The sequence below is a fragment of the Sorex fumeus genome, unplaced genomic scaffold (assembly GCF_029834395.1).
Source record: "Sorex fumeus unplaced genomic scaffold, SorFum_2.1 ptg000022l, whole genome shotgun sequence".
Taxonomy (NCBI): Eukaryota; Metazoa; Chordata; class Mammalia; order Eulipotyphla; family Soricidae; genus Sorex; species Sorex fumeus.
In genome coordinates this window covers 110,251-127,427 of record NW_026606079.1, presented here as the reverse complement: position 1 = coordinate 127,427, position 17,177 = coordinate 110,251, and the positions used below count along the sequence as shown (strand labels likewise).

Genomic DNA, 17,177 nt, shown 5'->3' with positions numbered 1-17,177 from the left:
TTTTCCACCACAGAAGCTTGTGCTGAGACGGCAAGGCCCGAGCAGGGTGGCAGAGGAAGAAGAAGAGGAAGGTGGGCCAGGGTCCCCCTGAGTTCGGACAAACACATGCCAGCGAACCACAGCACCAGGCAGAGTGGTCCAGCCCTGACTCAGGGTGGGTGCCCTGGAAATGGGGAGAAAAGTCGGGGTGGCTGCAGAGGCCAGGAAGGGCCTCCAGGGTCCTCCCGATGCAGACAGGAGGGCCGAGGGCAGCAGAGTGCCCAGAGCAGTGGACAGGTCTGGCCTGGGGAGGGGAAGATCTTATGCTCCCGGAATGCAGTGAGTGGGACCTAAGGAGACAGCAGAGGCCATGCCCGCCGGACTGACCCTCCCCGCCTAGGAGCCCTCTGCTGCCCTGGGGAGCTCCGGGGGCTCTGACTGGGGTTCTCCAGAACTGAGGGCCTGGAGCAACGGGGGAGGAGGAGGAAGGAGCAGCCATGGCACTAGCTGCCCCCATACCAGCGCGGGGCTGTACAGTGCTGCTCAGGCCATCCTTAGGCCCCTCTGAATGCAGCTGGGAACTGCCCCTTCGGGCATGGAGAGGCCCTGGGAGGGGGTGGGGGAGGGGTCCCCTCTGTGCTCTGGGGCCCCTGGAGTCATTCTCCGCGGTGCCACCAGGCCCCTGGGGCCAGCTCCGAGTGAGCGTTCATCCCCGTCAGCCGCCCAGGCCAGGGTTGCACCTGCCAACACCTGCCTCTGGCCCCCACGTCCAAAGCCAGGCTCCAACGGGCAGGGGAGCAACTTGGCAGTAGGCCAGAGGCAGCTGATGTGCACCCTGGAGGCTGGTACGTGGGCCCAACAACTTGCCTGGACTGGGAGATCCATGCCTACTTGTACCTGTAAACAGCCCTGGGCGAGTGACCCCTCGGACAGTGTGGCGGGTGCCATGGGGACAGCAGCAGCTTGAGAGGCTTCTCCCAGCCCAGCCTGATTCTGTCCACTGTTTCCCCACTGAAAACTGTACTGGCATGTGTGGGAACCCCCCTCCAAATACCACCTGCGCCCCCACCCCTCCCCTCTGCACCCTCATGTGTCCCTGAGACACGGGTCCCTCCACTGGTCTGGCTAGCCTCACGGCTGGACAGGCATCTGGAGCCTGAGCCTCTCCAGAGTTGCGAGACTGCACCGGAAGTTGTGTCGGGTGCGTGCTGAGCTCTGCTGACACCCCAACTCTGGCAGCCTTGGACTTGGAGGTGTTTCTCCCTCTCCTTCCATCTAGGGAGGCATGGGGCCCTCACTGGGCTCAGGATTCAGGAAACCGGAGTGAAGTGCCCCTGGGGGCCAAAAGCCAGAAACTTGCAGGAGGTCCCTCGGTCCCAGGCACAGACACAGGAAGTGGGGGGGGGGCGGGGGAAGTGCAGGGAAATGGAGAGTTCTAGAAGGGGAGGGGTGAAGGGTGCACAGCCACAGGATGGCATTGATCCCACTGCAGAAGCCACTTAGAGGGGGTGAAGAGGGTGACTTTTATGTTCCATGTTTTGTGCGTTTTCTCCAAGCTAAGGGCCGCAAAGACAGTACAAGATGCTGGACACATTCGACGCCCGGTCCAGTCCTTGTGCAGCAAATAGTCCCTCGAGCACCTCCAGGAGTGACTGTGACTCAGCCGACAGTAGCCCTGAGCTACTACTCAAGAACAACAACCAGGGCCTGGGGAAAGCCAGAACAATGGATAGGGGCTGGAGTGGTAGCACAGCGGGTAGGGTATTTATTTGCCTTGCACATGGCCAACCCGGGTTCGATTCCCAGCATCCCATACGGTCCCCTGAGCACCACCAGGATTAATTCCTGCATGCAGAGCCCGGAGTAATCCCTGTGTGTCACCGGGTGTGACCCAAAAAGCAAAAAAAGAAAAGAGTAACAGATAAGCAGTTGCTGAAGAGCAAGAAGAAGGAGCAGTGACAAGGAAAGGCCACAACACAGAGAGAAGCACGCGTTTCTGTGAAGGGGGAGTGGTGATCTCCTACTTCCTCTCTGAAAGGGGGGGTGGGGTGGGGGACTAGCCTGGAGCCCCGGGACCAGAGGGAGAGCCAGGCTGGGGGGACGGACGATGGACAGAGAGACTCAGCAGTGCCATTCAGTCCAGCGGGAGCTGCAGGCCAGGGGAAGCAGGGAGGTAGGGACAGGAGGGTCACTCGGGCTCAGCAGGTCCAGTGCCTGGGAGCTTCTGCTGTAGGAGGCGGGGAGGGATACAGCCAAGGGGAGTGGCTCTTTGTGCCTGGGGAGTCGTGTCCAGGCCCCACCAGGCCCCAGAGACGGAGTCCAGGGAGAGGGAGCGGAGGGGCAGGCACCTGCCGGGCACGCGTCTGTGGCCACAGCAGAGTTCTGAATTCCGGCACTGCAACAGGATCCCCGAGCACTGCCAGGATCAACCCCTGAACACAAAGCTGGGAGTAGCCCCCAAGCACCACTGGGTGCGGCCCACCCCCACTGCCCATAAACAGAAAGAAAGAAAACTACACAGAGACACCCCAGGCAGGTCCCAGAGCTGGGCCGGCCATGGCTGTGCCCGTCCCAGCAGGAAGCGAAAGCTGCTCCCCCAGGACAGCCGGGCAGGCAGGAGGAGGCTGGGGGCTGGGCACCATCCCCTGGGCCCTCAGGACCACAGTGCCTGCCCTAGAGGGGAACCTTGAGCTCAGGCAGTGCCCCCCGCCGCTGGACGGTGAGAAGTTCCAGGGTCCCGCTGCACCCGGGAGGCAGACCCCGTTCCAGCCCCGCCAGCACTTGGCGGGAGGGAGAAGGGGAAGACTCGAGGGCCCCACCTGGGAAGGGCACAGCTCTGCAGGACAGGAGCGGGGACAGGCCTGCCCGCCTCTGAGAGCGGAACCCACGGAAGGACGCACCAAGAAGCTGCCGCCCGCTCGTTAACTTGTGTTCTCTCTCCATCCACCTGTGTCCAGTCCTGGAGGCTGGAGCAAGCTCCTCACCCCTTCCTGGGACTGGGCACGGCCCCGGGGGCTGCAGGGAGGCTGGGCTGCATCCACCGGAAACCCCGAGAGGAGTATGTTTCTTGTCACTAACTTGGTCGGGGAGCGACTTAGCAGTGAAGGGGGTGTGCTCTTACGGTTTTGCCATGAACAACTTCACTGGGTCAGTTATTTTGGCTAAAAATAGTTTGTCTGACACCTGTCCTCCATTGCCAAAGGTGTTCGGATGTGTTTTTTCTTGCTCCAAGTGGCCCAGCAAGGGGCAGCCTCCAAGAGCTGAGTGCTGACCAGGGTGCCTGGTCACCCCCCAGCCTGCACTGAGCTGCCCCTCAAGGCTCCTCCACCACTGCTCGGTCACCAGGTGACAGCAATGGGGGCAGGCGGGTGGGCACACACGCACACACACGTACACGCACACACACACGTACACACACGCACACGCACATGCACACACATGCGCACACACACACGTCCCAGTGCATATGCAAAGTGGAGCAGGGGCACATCCAAGCACCTGGGCAGGTGGATACGTGAGTGCATGTGTGGGTGGAAACACGGGGGCATACATGTGCAGGTGGACACACAGGAGCACACATGTGTGTGAACACATGATCACACATATGGCAGGTGGGCAGATGTGAGCACACATGTGGTAGGTGTACGGTTGTGAGCACACTTGCAGGGGACACACACGCGGTAGGTCCCACTGTTTGTGGAACACAGCGCCCAGAAGAGCAGAGTTGTGTCCCCACCCCTGAGTGCGTCCCACCAGACCCACGCCCACCTGGGAAGCTCAGGTGCCAGGCCCTGCCAGGTGCCAAGGCCCAGGTGCACCTTCCAAAGGACAGGAGGCCGGCAGGACATGGCCATCTGTCAGAGCCCTCTGTGACCGGGTCCTTGCAGGCCTGTGCCGACATCTATGTTGGACGCTGCTGCCGCAGGCAAGACCCCTGCCAGAGGATGGGGCCTCATGCCCAGACAGGCATCGGGGCTCCCCAAGGTGTCCCCGGGTCAGGCTGTGCCCCCAGACCACCCTTGCCCCATTCAGTGAGATACTGGCCCTCGCCCTAGAAGCACCAACCTCAGGGGGTCTCTTGCAGCCCAGATGGCGCCTGCGGTCCCCACCCGGGTGACAGCCCACCAGAGCCAAGTAGGGCCGCAGTTCAGGTTGCAGGGAATCCCCCCTCCTCCCAAGATCGGAGGTGGTGAGCAAGAACACCGCTGCCGTTTGGTTTGTAAAAGAATGATGTACTCACAAATAAATCCCAGACGAGACCAACAAGCTGCAGAGATGCCTCCAGCCCCCGCGCCAGGCTGAACCTCATACCCCAGGCACCCTGGAGGGGGCAGGTGAATGCCCCCGCCCACCCTAACCGAGCCCCAGCAGACCAAAGCTCTAGAACCCCGTTGCTGCCACGCTCACAGCCGATCTCCACAGGCTTGGATGAGCCTCGTCCATGAATGAACCTGTTGAAAAACTCAACTATGTGGGTTTTGTGCCGAAATCTCCAGGTTCTCTCAGAGTCTGGGATGGGCGACCTCCCCCCAGCCCCCTGTTCTTCCTGGAGCCTCACAGTCACGCCCACAAATTGCCTCTGGCGCCATCTAAGCTTATTAACGGCCATGATCCAGAGACTCACAAATAAATCTCGGAAGAGAGCAACACTGCAGAGATGCGTCAGACCAAAGGCACCATCCAGTTTAAAATTTAACTCCAGCTGTATCACCCTACTTAAAATTTCAGAATTCCTAGAGCGACATCTCAGACTTTCTACTACTGATGTACCAGGAGTAGCACACACTGGGTAGGATGTGAGGTGGAAGACAACCAGTCTCAATTAAAAACATATTAGCAGGGGCTGGAGCGATAGCACAGTGGGTAGGGCGTTTGCCTTGCACGCAGCCAACATGGCCGACCCAGGTTCGATTCCCAGCATCCCATATGGTCCCCCGAGCACCGCCAGGAGCAATTCCTGAGTGCATGAGCCAGGAGTAACCCCTGAGCATCACCGGGTGTGACTCAAAAAGCAAAAACAAAACAAAACAAACAAACAAAAAAACACATATTAGCACACAAGGCTCAACCTGAAACAACATGTTAGTACCCTCTTATACAAGGGCTCAATGCCCCAGGGCGAGACACAAAATCTTTACACACTTTCTTCTAAAGAAAACGTTTTTGATCATTTTTGGACCAAATTAATTAATAATGAGCAATACAAAATAAATTATTTAGGGCCTGGTATTGGGGCAGGCTTGGGTGGTGGCTGGAAAATTCGAAATAATGGTGCCCGGTAAGGTTGTAATGGTGGTGGAATTGGTGTTAAAATACTGAATGTAATAAATGACTGTGAACAACCTTATAAAAATAAAATTTTAAAATAATAAATAAAAAGGATGACGCGAAGGGGTGGGGAGGGAAGCGATGATGCTACTTGTTTTGGGGCTTTCTGTTTTGTTTTTCTGTTTGGGGGCCACAGCCAGTGGTGCTCGGAGCTTGCTCCTGACTCTGCACCCAGGGACGGCACCTGGCGGACTTGGGGGCCATATGCGGTGCCGGCGAATCTAACGCAGCTTGAAGTAGTGCGAGGCAAATGCTCTCCCTGCTGTACTATCACTCGGCCCCTGGTTTTTTAAAAACCAAACAAAATCCTGAGGAGAAAGGCTGAGGGCTGAGCCAAAGCAGATGGTCAGACACGAGGGAGCAGCCAGGAAAACGGAGTCTAGAAGTTTTCAGGGAAATCTGCACCAGGTCTGTCTGGTGTGGCTGTCATTGTCCCGTGCACACTGCAGGGCGTGAGTTGGAATGGTGGGAAGGAGGAATGGGGGTGAGACGGGAACAGGGAGGAGACAGGATTGGGGGTGAGCTGGGAATGGGGGTGAGCTGGGATTGGGGTGAGCTGGGAATTGGGGTGAGCTGGAAACGGGGGTGATCTGGGGATTGGGGGTGAGCTGGGTAGGATTGGGGTGAGCTTGGAATTGGGGTGAGCTTGGAATTGGGGTGAGCTGGAAATGGGGGTGATCTGGGGATTGGGGGTGAGCTGGGATTGGGGTGAGCTGGGGATGGGGTGAGCTGGGGATTGGGGTGAGCTGGGGATGGGGTGAGCTAGGATTGGGGTGAGCTGGGATTGGGGGTGAGCTGGGACTGGAGTGAGCTGGGGATTGGGGTGAGCTGGGATTGGGGGTGAGCTGGGGACGAGGGTGAGCTGGGAATGGGGGTGAACTGGGGATGGGGTGAGCTGGGAATTGGGGTGAGCTGGGAATGGGGTGAGCTGGGAATTGGGGTGATCTGGGAATTGGGGTGAGCTGGAAATGGGTGAGCTAGGAATGAGGTAAACTGGGATTGGCTGTGAGCCAAGAATGGGCCCCACTAGCCTCCCCATGAGGCACCTGCCCTGTCCATCCTCATCTACGCTGAGTGCTGCCTGCAGGTCTCCAAAGGCCACTTGGGAATAATCTGCCACCAGCTGGGAGCCGGGCAAGGCACCCCCGTCCTGGGGCCTATCCGGGAAGGGCAGGAGGGGGCAACCTCCTCCCCCACAGGTGGAGGCAGCCCCAGGAGTCCTCCGGGAGGAGCCCGGGTCCAGCACTGCCTGACGCGGTACAAATTCGTGGAAGACGCAGTGCCATCCACTGCTGCATGCGAGCCACCGGCAGCATCTGCAAAAATGCAGTTTCCGGCCAAGAGTCGTCTTCCAGTCAAGATGGGGCCTTAGAGTAAACAAGATGGGATGTGTGCCTCCGAGCTCTGAGAAGCTATTCCTTAGACGCAAACCAGAAGGAGATGGCGGGGTGCCACTGGCGCCCGACGTCCAGCCGCTTGGCTCAGCTGAAATAAATGTGTATTCCCGGCAGGCCTCAGACCCACGCACAACCTCAGGGGCAGCCTCCAGTCAGGGTGGGAGCGTGAGCAATTTCTTCTGAGAATTCCTTCTGACCCTCCAGCCTGGTGCGCCATCAGGGTCTCATGCCACACCAGAAACCCTCCCCTAGGCTCCAGTTCTAAAAATTAACAACAGGCAGCCAGTGCAAGAGGACAGCGGGGAGGGCGTTTGCTCTGCATGGGCCGACACAGTTTCCATCCCCGGCACCCCCCAGGGTCCCCCAGGTCTGCCAGGAGAGATTCCTGAGTGCAGAGCCAGGAGTAAATCCCGAGCACTGCCGGGTGTGAACCAAAGCAAAGAATAATAATAACAAAATTCCCCCTAGAAAATGTTGATTAGTACAAAAAAATCGTATAAATCATTCATTTGAAGGCCGGGGAAAGGGTATTTCCTAAAATAACTAGAGCCGTTGGGCAATGAGTGCTCTGGGGGAAGCTAATCCCTCCGCTTTCCCACCTTGCCATTTTAACACAGACCAAGTGTGGAAACAAAGTTGCCAGGTCAGTAAAAGGTCTTTTTTTCTTTGTTTCTTTTTTTTTAAGACTTTAAGGAAAGACTTACACTATTTCCACAAATTAAGAATAACCAACTATTGGCTACTTTTTAAACATGATGTCGGTGACTTTTCCGCCCACGTGTTGGGGTTCGTTCATCATGTCATAAATGCTGGTGGTTTGGCAAGAGGTGGAATTGGTGGGTGGGGCAGAGCCCCGCATGTCCCAGAGACAGGTCTGTCTGCGGGCCATTGAGCCAGGGGCGCCCTTTCCACCAAGGCACTTTCTCCTGATTCTGGTAGAACAAAAGCCTCGCCCAGGGCTCTGCGCTCTGAGGAAGGTGGGTTAAAGGATTTGGCGGCACGGAGGTCAGGTGATCTCTCTGGAGGGCTGCACAGTCTTGCTTCCTCGGCAGTGATTTGCCAAGTCGAACATTTGAGCATAAGGCTGAAGAGAGGACGAACCCGAGATGCCAAGAGATTTCAAATAAATGACCCTGAGTTCCCCACGGAGATGCTTAGAAATTAAACCATATTTCCATTTCAAACAGAGAAAAAAAATGACTATCTGGGGGTCCGAGAGAGCATCCAAGTGATTTCAGAAGGTCCTCAGGAGTAGCTGAACCTGTTGTGGTTATGGCAAGGGGCTCCCGCAGAAGCCACCAGAAGAGCTCGGGCAGCGGGTGGACAAGCAGGAACCCAGCTTCAAAAGGAACAGCGGAAGGTCTCTACAGCTGCCTGAGCCAGCAGATGCAGAAAAGGTCACTTAGTCAGGGGCTAGAGCAATAGGACAGTGGAGAGGGCATTGGCATTGCACATGACCGACCCGGGTTTGATCCCCAGCACCCCAGATGGTCCCCCACGCACCACCAGGAGTGATGCCTGAGTGCAGAGTCAGGAGTAATCCCTGAGCACTGCCAGGTGTGGGCCAAAAACAAAAGAAGAGAAAGGAAAAGAAAAGAGAAAAGAAAATTTATAAAAAAAGAAAGAAAAGGCACTCACCAGGACCAGATCGCGGCCTGGCAATGAATGACTGACTTGGTCAGGGGAGTTGACATGGACACTGCAGCGAGAGCCACTCAGGCACGGCTGCGACCTGCAAAGGCACCAGCCAGTGGCCATCAGTACGACTAGGAGCACTGGCTGGATGCAGGTGCGGGGTCACCTGCTCCCCTCTCCATGGAGAAGCCAGGCCTGTCGGGGTGAACAACACAAGAGGAGCAGGCGTGGCCCAGGGAAACTGGGAGACGGCGGCGGAAAGGACTTTTGGAGGGGCTTCTTGTAAATGACAGGGGGGAGAAGGGGTCAGGGACGTCGACTGTCCCCAAACAGGCGATGACACTGCAAAGGCACACGTCTCAATGCCACTCTCGATTCCGGAGGCGGGAGAGGCAGGGAAGAGCAGGGAAGCCAGGTACGCGCTCACGCACAGAGCTGAGTGGGAGGAGGTGTGGGTGGGGGGAGGAGGCCCACAGCAGGAGCAGCCCCCAGGGGAAGGGTCCAGCAGCATGAGAAGATAAGGCAGGCTGGCGAGCTCAGCCCACACAAGCTGGGTGATGGGCATGCAATGGCACACCAGGCGCCCACTGCACCCGCTTCATGGCCTCTCGCAGCAGCCAGGCGCCTCACGTCTGTGCCACCTTCCCCAGGGGGAGGAAGAAGAAGACCTACGATTTTCTCTCTCAAACCAACCAATAGGCCAGGCCTCTCAACCCCACCGTTCCCCCACACAGAGATAGCCTCCCAATATCAATGAATTCACCGCCCCCCCACCACACACAAAAGCATGTTCCCCAAAGTTCAGAGAGCAGAATAATTCTACGAACAAAACCCCATTTGGTCCCCCCCAGGCACCACCAGGAGTGATTCCTAAGTGCAGAGCCAGGAGTAAACCCTGAGCACCCATATGGCCCAAAATACAAAAGGAAAAAAAAAAAAAGAGTTCTAACACAGGCTCCCTTGACCCGAAACACCATTCCAGAAGTAAATGCACATTATCTGGATGCTCACTTCTGTACTGAACATTCAGAATCTAGAGAAAACTCCCATTAGCAGTTACTGGGGTCCAAAACTATTAGATATTGGAGAATAGCTATCAATGAGTGGTAGGGTTTCTATTGGGGTACTCCAGTGCTCTGAAATTAGAGGGTGTGGGGCCAGAGAGATAGTAAAGTGGATTCCCTTGTAGGTATCCAACCTGGTTTGAACCCCGGCATCTCACAAGGTCCCACAAGCCCACCAGGAGCAATCCTTGAGTACAGAGTCAGGAGCAAGCCCTGAGCACAGCCACATGGCCCCACAAACAACAACAACAACAATAATAATAAAATTAGAAAGTGGCGCCAGAGAGATAGTATAATGGGTAGGGGACTTGCCTTGCACACAGCCAACCTGGGTTCCATCCCTGGCACCCCATATGGTGCCTGCTGGGAGTGCTCCCTGAGCACTGTGGGTGTGGCCCAAAATCAAACAAACAAAAAAGGGAGAGAGCCTCTTCCAGTTTGTGGGAATATAAAAAATCAATCCATTCTTTAGCAGGGTGGACATTTATGGTTTGAGAATAGAATCTGTGTAAAGCTGTTACTCAAAAACAAAACAAAACAATCCAAGTGTTATTTCCACCACAGAAAATCACCAATTCAGGTCAGAGAAGGAGTAGTGGGGAGAAGGCGCGTCACCTCCTGGGGGCCAGTCCCATCGGAGCCGAAGCAACGCGGGGCCTCCTGGGCACGGCCGGGTAAACCCATCCCACACCCTTGGCCGCCACGGAACGACAGGCCTGGCTGGCCGGAAACCACCAGCAGGGACCCTTGGGCCTCCTGAACGTGACTTGGGTGACCCCCTACCCCCGACCAAGTTGCCAAATTTCTTTAAGCCTCAGCTTCCTCCTTTGTAAACGGGGATGGGAAGGGTCAGGGACACGGTTCTGATGCACATGAGACCTGGCTTCCGTCCCTGACACCCCACCCCCCAAATACACAAGGATGGGAACGTGACAAGCTCAAACATGGGCTTCGAGGAAAAGATGGGGTGACACGGAGCCCGCCTCAGCCACCAAGAAGCTGCGGGGGGCAGCTCTCGCTGGTTCCTAGCATTTGGAGTTCTTAGCTAGTAGAAGCCGGTGATTTCTGGCTCACACCACAAGATTCCTTCTGGTTTTGTCGTGGTTGTTACTGTGCCACACCCGGCCATGCTCAGAAGTTACTCCTGACTCTGCACTCAGGAATGACTCCTGGCGGTGCTCAGGGGCCCCTCTGGGATGCTGGAGATCAAACCCGAGTTGGCCCCATGCAAAGCAAATGCGCTATACTATCACTCTGGCCCCCACACCACAAAATTCTAAATATCTTAGAGAAACACTGCACTGGGAAGTGATAGTATAGCGGGTAGGGCGTTTGCCTTGCAAGTGGCCAACCCAGGTTCAATTCCCCAGCATCCCAGATGGTCCCCCAAGCACTGCCAGGAGTAATTCCCTATGCATCGCTGAAGTGTGACCCAAAAGAGGTTTAAAAAAAGAAAGAAAGAAAGAAAGAAAGAAACACTGCACTGATTTTCTACTCCATGAGAGCCCATCTGAGAGAGAAAGGGCAGATTCCCTCGAGAGAAGAGACAAAAAGCGGGTGGGAGACAGCTTCATTTATGAGAATAACGTTCTCTCTTCTTGGGGCCGGAGAGGGAGTACAATGGGTAGGGCACTTGCTTTGAGCACGGCTGACCCTGATTTACTCCCTGACACCACATATGGTCCCCTGGGCGCTGCCAGGAGTGAGCCTGAGCGCGGGGCCAGGAATAAGCTCTGAGCACGGGTGGGTGTGGCCCCCGATCCAAAAATAAACCACCAAGTACAAAACCAAAGCTTTCCCGGCTTCCCTCCTCATCCTATCTTGCATGTTTATCTGACCAGGAGGAATCTGTGGGCCCGATACAAAGTGTGGGTTGATCTACTTGGTATTTAGTTCCTATCTCCAAGAAAAGCACGGTCCCTTCCCACATATGAAAATGTATGAGCCCATAGATTCTGCCGCTGCACTCCTGCCATTGTCATGGAAATCTCCAGTTGAACAAGGGAGGGAAAAAAAAATCTCAAATAGCTCATGAAATTTCCAAATGTTTAGTTCTCAGTGAAAGGGTGTTTCTGTGATCCGGTGCTAATTTAAGTGAATCATCACAGTCGTTAACTAAATCGTATCCGTTTTATATTTTCATGTAATGGAAGCCTCTTAAAATGAATAATTTCACATCAAAACATCTGTTGCCTCAGACGCCACCAGTTAGCATTTTTTTCATGCCCCACAGGCTACTCTGGCTTGCAACTTTATTCAGCAGCAAACCAGAAGATAATAAAGTCAGTGCCAAGAACTTTCTGAGCAATTCAACAGTGACAATGGAATTTCAAAAAGATCTGATTGTTTCCAGGTCTAATTAAAGGGATTTCTTCTTAAAGTGTTTTTCAGACAACAGAGAAGAGTTGGTGTTTTCTTCTCCACACTGCAGCCAGTAAAAGATCTTGCCAATCTCTTGAAACTAGCAAGTCACGGGGCAGAGAAGCAAAACCACCGTGGGCAACTCCAACGCTGAGCTGTTATTCAGGGTCACGACAACCAGCCCCCTGCCCCGACACTCACATAAATCAGCTCAAACAACATATCTTGGCTAACTCTCACAGGCGAAACTAAACAGCCCCATGGGTGCCCAGGGTCATTTGTAAAAGTCTTTCTGTCCAGGACATCAGTTATGATGATTTTTCAACCACATGCTTCTCACAATCAACGGAAGAGGGGATTCTTCCATAAATATTTAGGGTGGGAGCACTATCTTTTAGCCCAACAGTATAGTTCGGAAATAACTGATTACAAGTCCATTAAGGAAACAAGGCTAAAAACAATTTGTTTTTTAAAAGCTTCTGGCCACACCCAATGATGCTCTGGGCTTACTCTTGGCTCGGTACCCAGGAATCACTCCTGGTAGGATGGTAGGTTCTCGAACCTGGGTCTGCCGTGGTGCGTAAGGCAAGCACTCTACCCACCCCAGCCCGTGATGCGAAATTTACTTGAGGAATTCCACCAACCCATTGGAGAAGGACAACCATCCCCAAGACTATAAATGATGTGGGAATCTTGTCAGTACAACGGGTATTCCAGCTGCCTCCAGGGCCTCGCAACCATCCCAAACACGGTTCTGTTCTCCGTAAGGGGAGGAGGAACTTTCCTGCCGCCCTCTTCATATTAATCACATTGCAGAAGGGCTTCATTTACTCAGTAATGTGATTAACATGAAAATTATAAGCTGTAGCAGCTATCAGAGCTTCCCCTCTTTGTGCAAAAAATGATACATCTCGTGGGAGATTAAAATACCATTATAGAGGGTGTACCAACACCCTCATTAATCTTTATTGCCACAGCTAAATACCTCCCATTTGCAAACAGGTGTTGGATAACTAGAAAAGTTATCGGGAATCCCAATTACGGTTGCAGAAACAAACAGCTCCGGTTGTCAAAGCTCTCGGATTCCCAAACCATTGCCACCACCGCAGGGGAGGCCCAGGCTAGGAAATGCACATTTTGCAAACAAACTTTTAGGGTCCGTCCTGTTGGGCTGCAGAGCGCACCGATTAAAAAAAGAATCGTGGTGGTGGTGATGGTGCGGCTGAAGTTTGGTGCGTGAATGCTCACGCATCTCGCTCTGAATAAACATGAAAATTCATGGGCAATTTTTGCACGCTTGCTTCCGTGCAAACCTTGCTCGGGAGCCTAAAAATCTTCCCGGCACGGAGGCAGGATTCCGTGTGTTTTCCAAGATGCCATATTGGTGGTTATTTGGATTTCCTGCCTGGAAAACACGGGAAAAAAAAAAAAAAAGGATGACTCCCTCCCGGGGCCAGCCGTTGTAGCCGTTGCAGCCGGGCCGGGCCTGCCCCCGTACAAAGCGCTGGACGGCGCGCAGGTCCCCGCGGCGGCCACCGCGGGCAAGTGGCCCCCGGCGGCCGGGCGGGCGCGGCTGTGCCCCGCGCCCCGCGCGCATCCCCGCGGCCGGGGGTTGTCGGGGGCGGCTCCTCGCCCGATCCCGTCGCCATCCCGGGCCCGGCGCCGGCGGGAGCCGGGACCGGGGCCCGGGGCCCGGGGACAGCGGCCCCGCCCGGCCCCGCCCGGCCCGGCCCCGCGTACCCGCCGAGCGCCCGGCGGGGGCCCAGCACAATGCGCGGCGGCGGCGGCGGCGGCGGGAACCCTCGCGCCGCCCCGGCCCCCGCCCGCCGCGGCCTCCGCCCGGGCCCGCCGCCGCCGCCGCCGCTCACCGTTGCAGAACTGGAGCAGCGACGACGTGTCGTACAGGCTGCCGAAGCTCGAGAAGCCGTCCTCCATGCTGAGGCCGCCGGGCCCGCGCTCACCCCCACACTGAGCCGAGCCGAGCCGAGCCGCGCGGCGGCCGGGCGGGCGCTGGGGCCGGCCTCGCTGTGGCGGCGGCCGCGGCCGGTTACCATGGCAACCCCGGGCCCGCCGCCGCCGCCGCCGCCGCCGCCGCGCGCTGCCCGCTCCGCCCGCTAGGGGGCGACCGGGGCGGGGGACGTGGCCGGGGCGGGGCCGGGAGGGGCGGGGCCGGGATGACCACGCCCACTCCGCGCCCCCGCCCCCGCCCCCGCCGCCCTCCCTCCCTCCCTCCTCGCCATCCCGACTCCGGACGGCCGGACCGGCCGCGGGCCGACGCGCGGACAAAGGACAGGCGCGGAGGACCACGGCGGCGGCGGCGCGGGGCGGGGCGTGGGGAGAGGGATGCTGCTGCCCCCGCCCCCTCCCCTTTCTCAGTGCACCCCTGAATCTCCCGCGGCCTCTGGACAACTTGCTGGGCCCAGGAGGCGCGCCCCGAGGTTCCCAGGCGTTGCCTCCCCACAAGCAGGAATGAGCGCGGTGACCTGAGGACACAGGACCCCGGGGAACAAGCGTCTCCCTCCCCCCCCATTCTCCAAGGAGCCTTGGGCGTGACCAGGCTGGGAGCCCGTATGGTGCCCTGTGGATGTGTCCGCAGCCGAAGCGCCTCTGCTCTCCCCCCACCCCGCCCCCTCCTTGCTGATCTGCCCCCCCCCCCTTCACCTGGCGCTCTGGTCAACTGTCACAGGACCTAGGACAACCTGCACTGAAGGTGTCCAGGAAAGAGAGTCCACAGCTGTGTGCCAGTGGCACCCGCCAGGGTCCCACCACCCCTTAGGGAAGGACCGAGAGCAGCAGCCCAGGCTGGCTTGATGCGGTGGACACACTGACACACCGTTTGTGCTCCACGTAGTGCTTGGTTACATTCAGTAATAGCACTATCACTATTATCCCGTTGTTCATGGATTTGCTCTAGTGCCAGAAACGTCTCCATTCGTCCCTGTCATGTGCTAGTGTAGCCTGATGGCATACTGGGGGCTTGTTCAGGGTCAGGGGAATGAGGACCATCATTGTTACTGTTTTTGGCATATCAAGTATACCACGGGTAGCTTGCCAGGCTCTGCCATGCGGGCAGTATACTCTCGGTAGCCTGCTGGGTTCTCTGAGATCAAAAACTAGCGGCCGTGTGCTTCCGGGAGCTTGGCTTTATAGTCTCTGGATCTTGGCTGTTGTTGGGGTTACATGGCAGTTGGTGGGAGCAACTGTCTAGCTACTGGAAGATGGGGGATCTGGGTGGAGGAGGCCCAATTCTGGACCAGGCAGGCTTGGAGATCTCAGCCCCGGGTTCCGCACACCTGGATTCCTCTCCTGGTTCCTTCATGCGTGAGGCTCATCCGAGTGGTCTTAGCATGGCTGTGGCTGGGTCCCAGAGGTCTTCAGCTGCCACAGCTCTGCTCAGGGCAGAGAGGGAAACTCAACCCACCCCCCTTCAAGGGGCCTGGTGAGGATAACCAGGTGTGGGGGCAGGAGACTCTGCGTTGTTCTCTTCCGGGAGCTGGGTTTTATAGTCCCTGGATCTTGTCTGTTGGTGGGGTTACACAGCAGTTATTACATTCAGTAATAACCAGTAATGGTTCAGAAGCTATGGCAGATAGACACCTTGGAATATTAGGTAGCAGCCAACCAGGATCGACACCTCAGCACCATATGGGGTCCCCTGGGCCCCTCCAGAGCCAGGAGTAAGTAAGCCCAGAGCACAGTTTGGGATGGCCCCAAAAAAGAAAAGAATGGGCTCCCAAGCAGGGCTCAGATCCGGGGGGCCAGGCCTGGCCGTATTCTGACAACAGAGCTTGTAGCCTCAATGTGAGGGTCCAAGTAGGCCACACTGCCCAGGCCCTGCAGTGCCAGAGACCACCACGGTCATTCCGCAGAGCGGGTCGTGTCCAGGACCACACCCAGAGTACTCAACGAGCCATGCAGTGCTGGCGTTTGAACTCGGGTCCCCATGCACTGTCTGTCTGTCCTCCCGTTGTTCATCGATTTGCTCGAGCGGGCCCAGTAACGTCTCCATCGTGAGACTTGTTGTTACTGTGTTTGGCATATCAAATACGTCACGGGTAGCTTCCCAGGCTCTGCGGTGTGGGCGAGATACTCGGTAGCTTGCCGGGCTCTCCGAGAGGGGCGGAGGAATCGAACCCGGCTCGACCGGGTTGACTGTACGCAAGGCAAATGCCCTACCGCTGTTCTATCACTCCAGCCCTGGGTCCCCATGCATCAAATGCAAACTACTCCCCCAGCCCCTTATGCCAACAGAAGATCAGGGTTCTTGACATATGTTGGTAATGGCATAATATTTGGTGTCACACCAAAGAAAGATTAGAAAATAGAGAAAAATCAGAAGGGGGCCAGGAGAAAAATTTAACTGGAGGTTTTCTTAGATCTTACTTCCGCTAGCGCCACATTACAAATAACAATGAAATCCCAGCCTGCTTGCTTTTGAGAGGATAAAGATCATCATTACATGCTTAACTTAGAGTATTAAACAACGAGGTTTTTCCCACGATGGTAAAATTGTGCTCTAAAAAAAGCCAGCTCGAGTATAATTACAAGGACACGCATGGTAAGTCAATTACAGATAAGCTATATGGCATTAAAAAAAAATCTATGGAGAAAAGCGCTCAAAACAAATCTCTGAAAACTTAATTAATAATGTGGGGTTTAGGCGCCCAAACATTTTCACAGATTCCCTTTCCACATCATTTTGAGATCACGCATGGCCCGAGTCCAAAACGTGTTGTCATTGTAGTACATGCGGTACGCTCTCTAGGACAATAGAATGGGTATCAGCACCGCATTTGGTGGCATTAATAGCAGTGTGTGTACAGCCTGTGAAAGAGAGAAAGGAAAATGGGAGCTCTGAGATCTTTATTCACAGAGAAGGAAGGGGGAAAAACAGTTGTTTTTTTTTTTTAAATCCAGGAACACAAGATGATACACATCTGCTCTTTGAACTGAGAACCCTCCAGAACTAGGGATCTATCCTCAGGCACCCCGGACAGGGTTTCCATCTGGTCGGAGGCCTGAACTCTGTATACAGAGAGCCACACTATCAAAAAGGGCATGGTGGAGGGCTGGAGCGATAGCACAGCGGGTAGGGCATTTGCCTTGCACGCGGCCAACTCAGGTTCAATTCCAGCATCCCATATGGTCCCCTGACCACCGCCAGGAGTGATTCCTGAGTGCAAAGCCAGGAGCAACTCCTGAGCATCGCCGGGTGTGACCCAAAAAGCAAAAAAAAAAAAAAAAAAAGGCATGGTGACACTAAATATCCCCAGGGTGAGAACTCTGGGGCCTTCTCGGAATGGGGACGGGCAGATTCCCCTTCCTGCCCGAAGGCCCGGCTGCCACCCACAGCACAACACCCTCCCTCGTGGCCTGCCCATAGCTGAGCCTCATCACACTGCCAGGCCACCAC

General features: G+C 55.9%; 1 protein-coding gene across 3 annotated transcripts in view; it reads right to left on the bottom strand.

Moving 5' to 3' along the window:
- Window positions 1–13,844, bottom strand: part of EML1 (EMAP like 1) — a 92,452-nt gene extending 78,608 nt beyond the window's left edge. For all 3 annotated transcript variants that reach the window (XM_056113672.1, XM_056113673.1, XM_056113674.1), the window contains exon 1: window positions 13,633–13,844. In XM_056113672.1, coding sequence (XP_055969647.1) covers window positions 13,633–13,699 — 67 coding nt within the window. In that variant the 5' untranslated portion in view covers window positions 13,700–13,844. The remainder of the gene's footprint in view (window positions 1–13,632) is intronic.
- Between the last annotated feature and the right edge of the window lie 3,333 nt (window positions 13,845–17,177).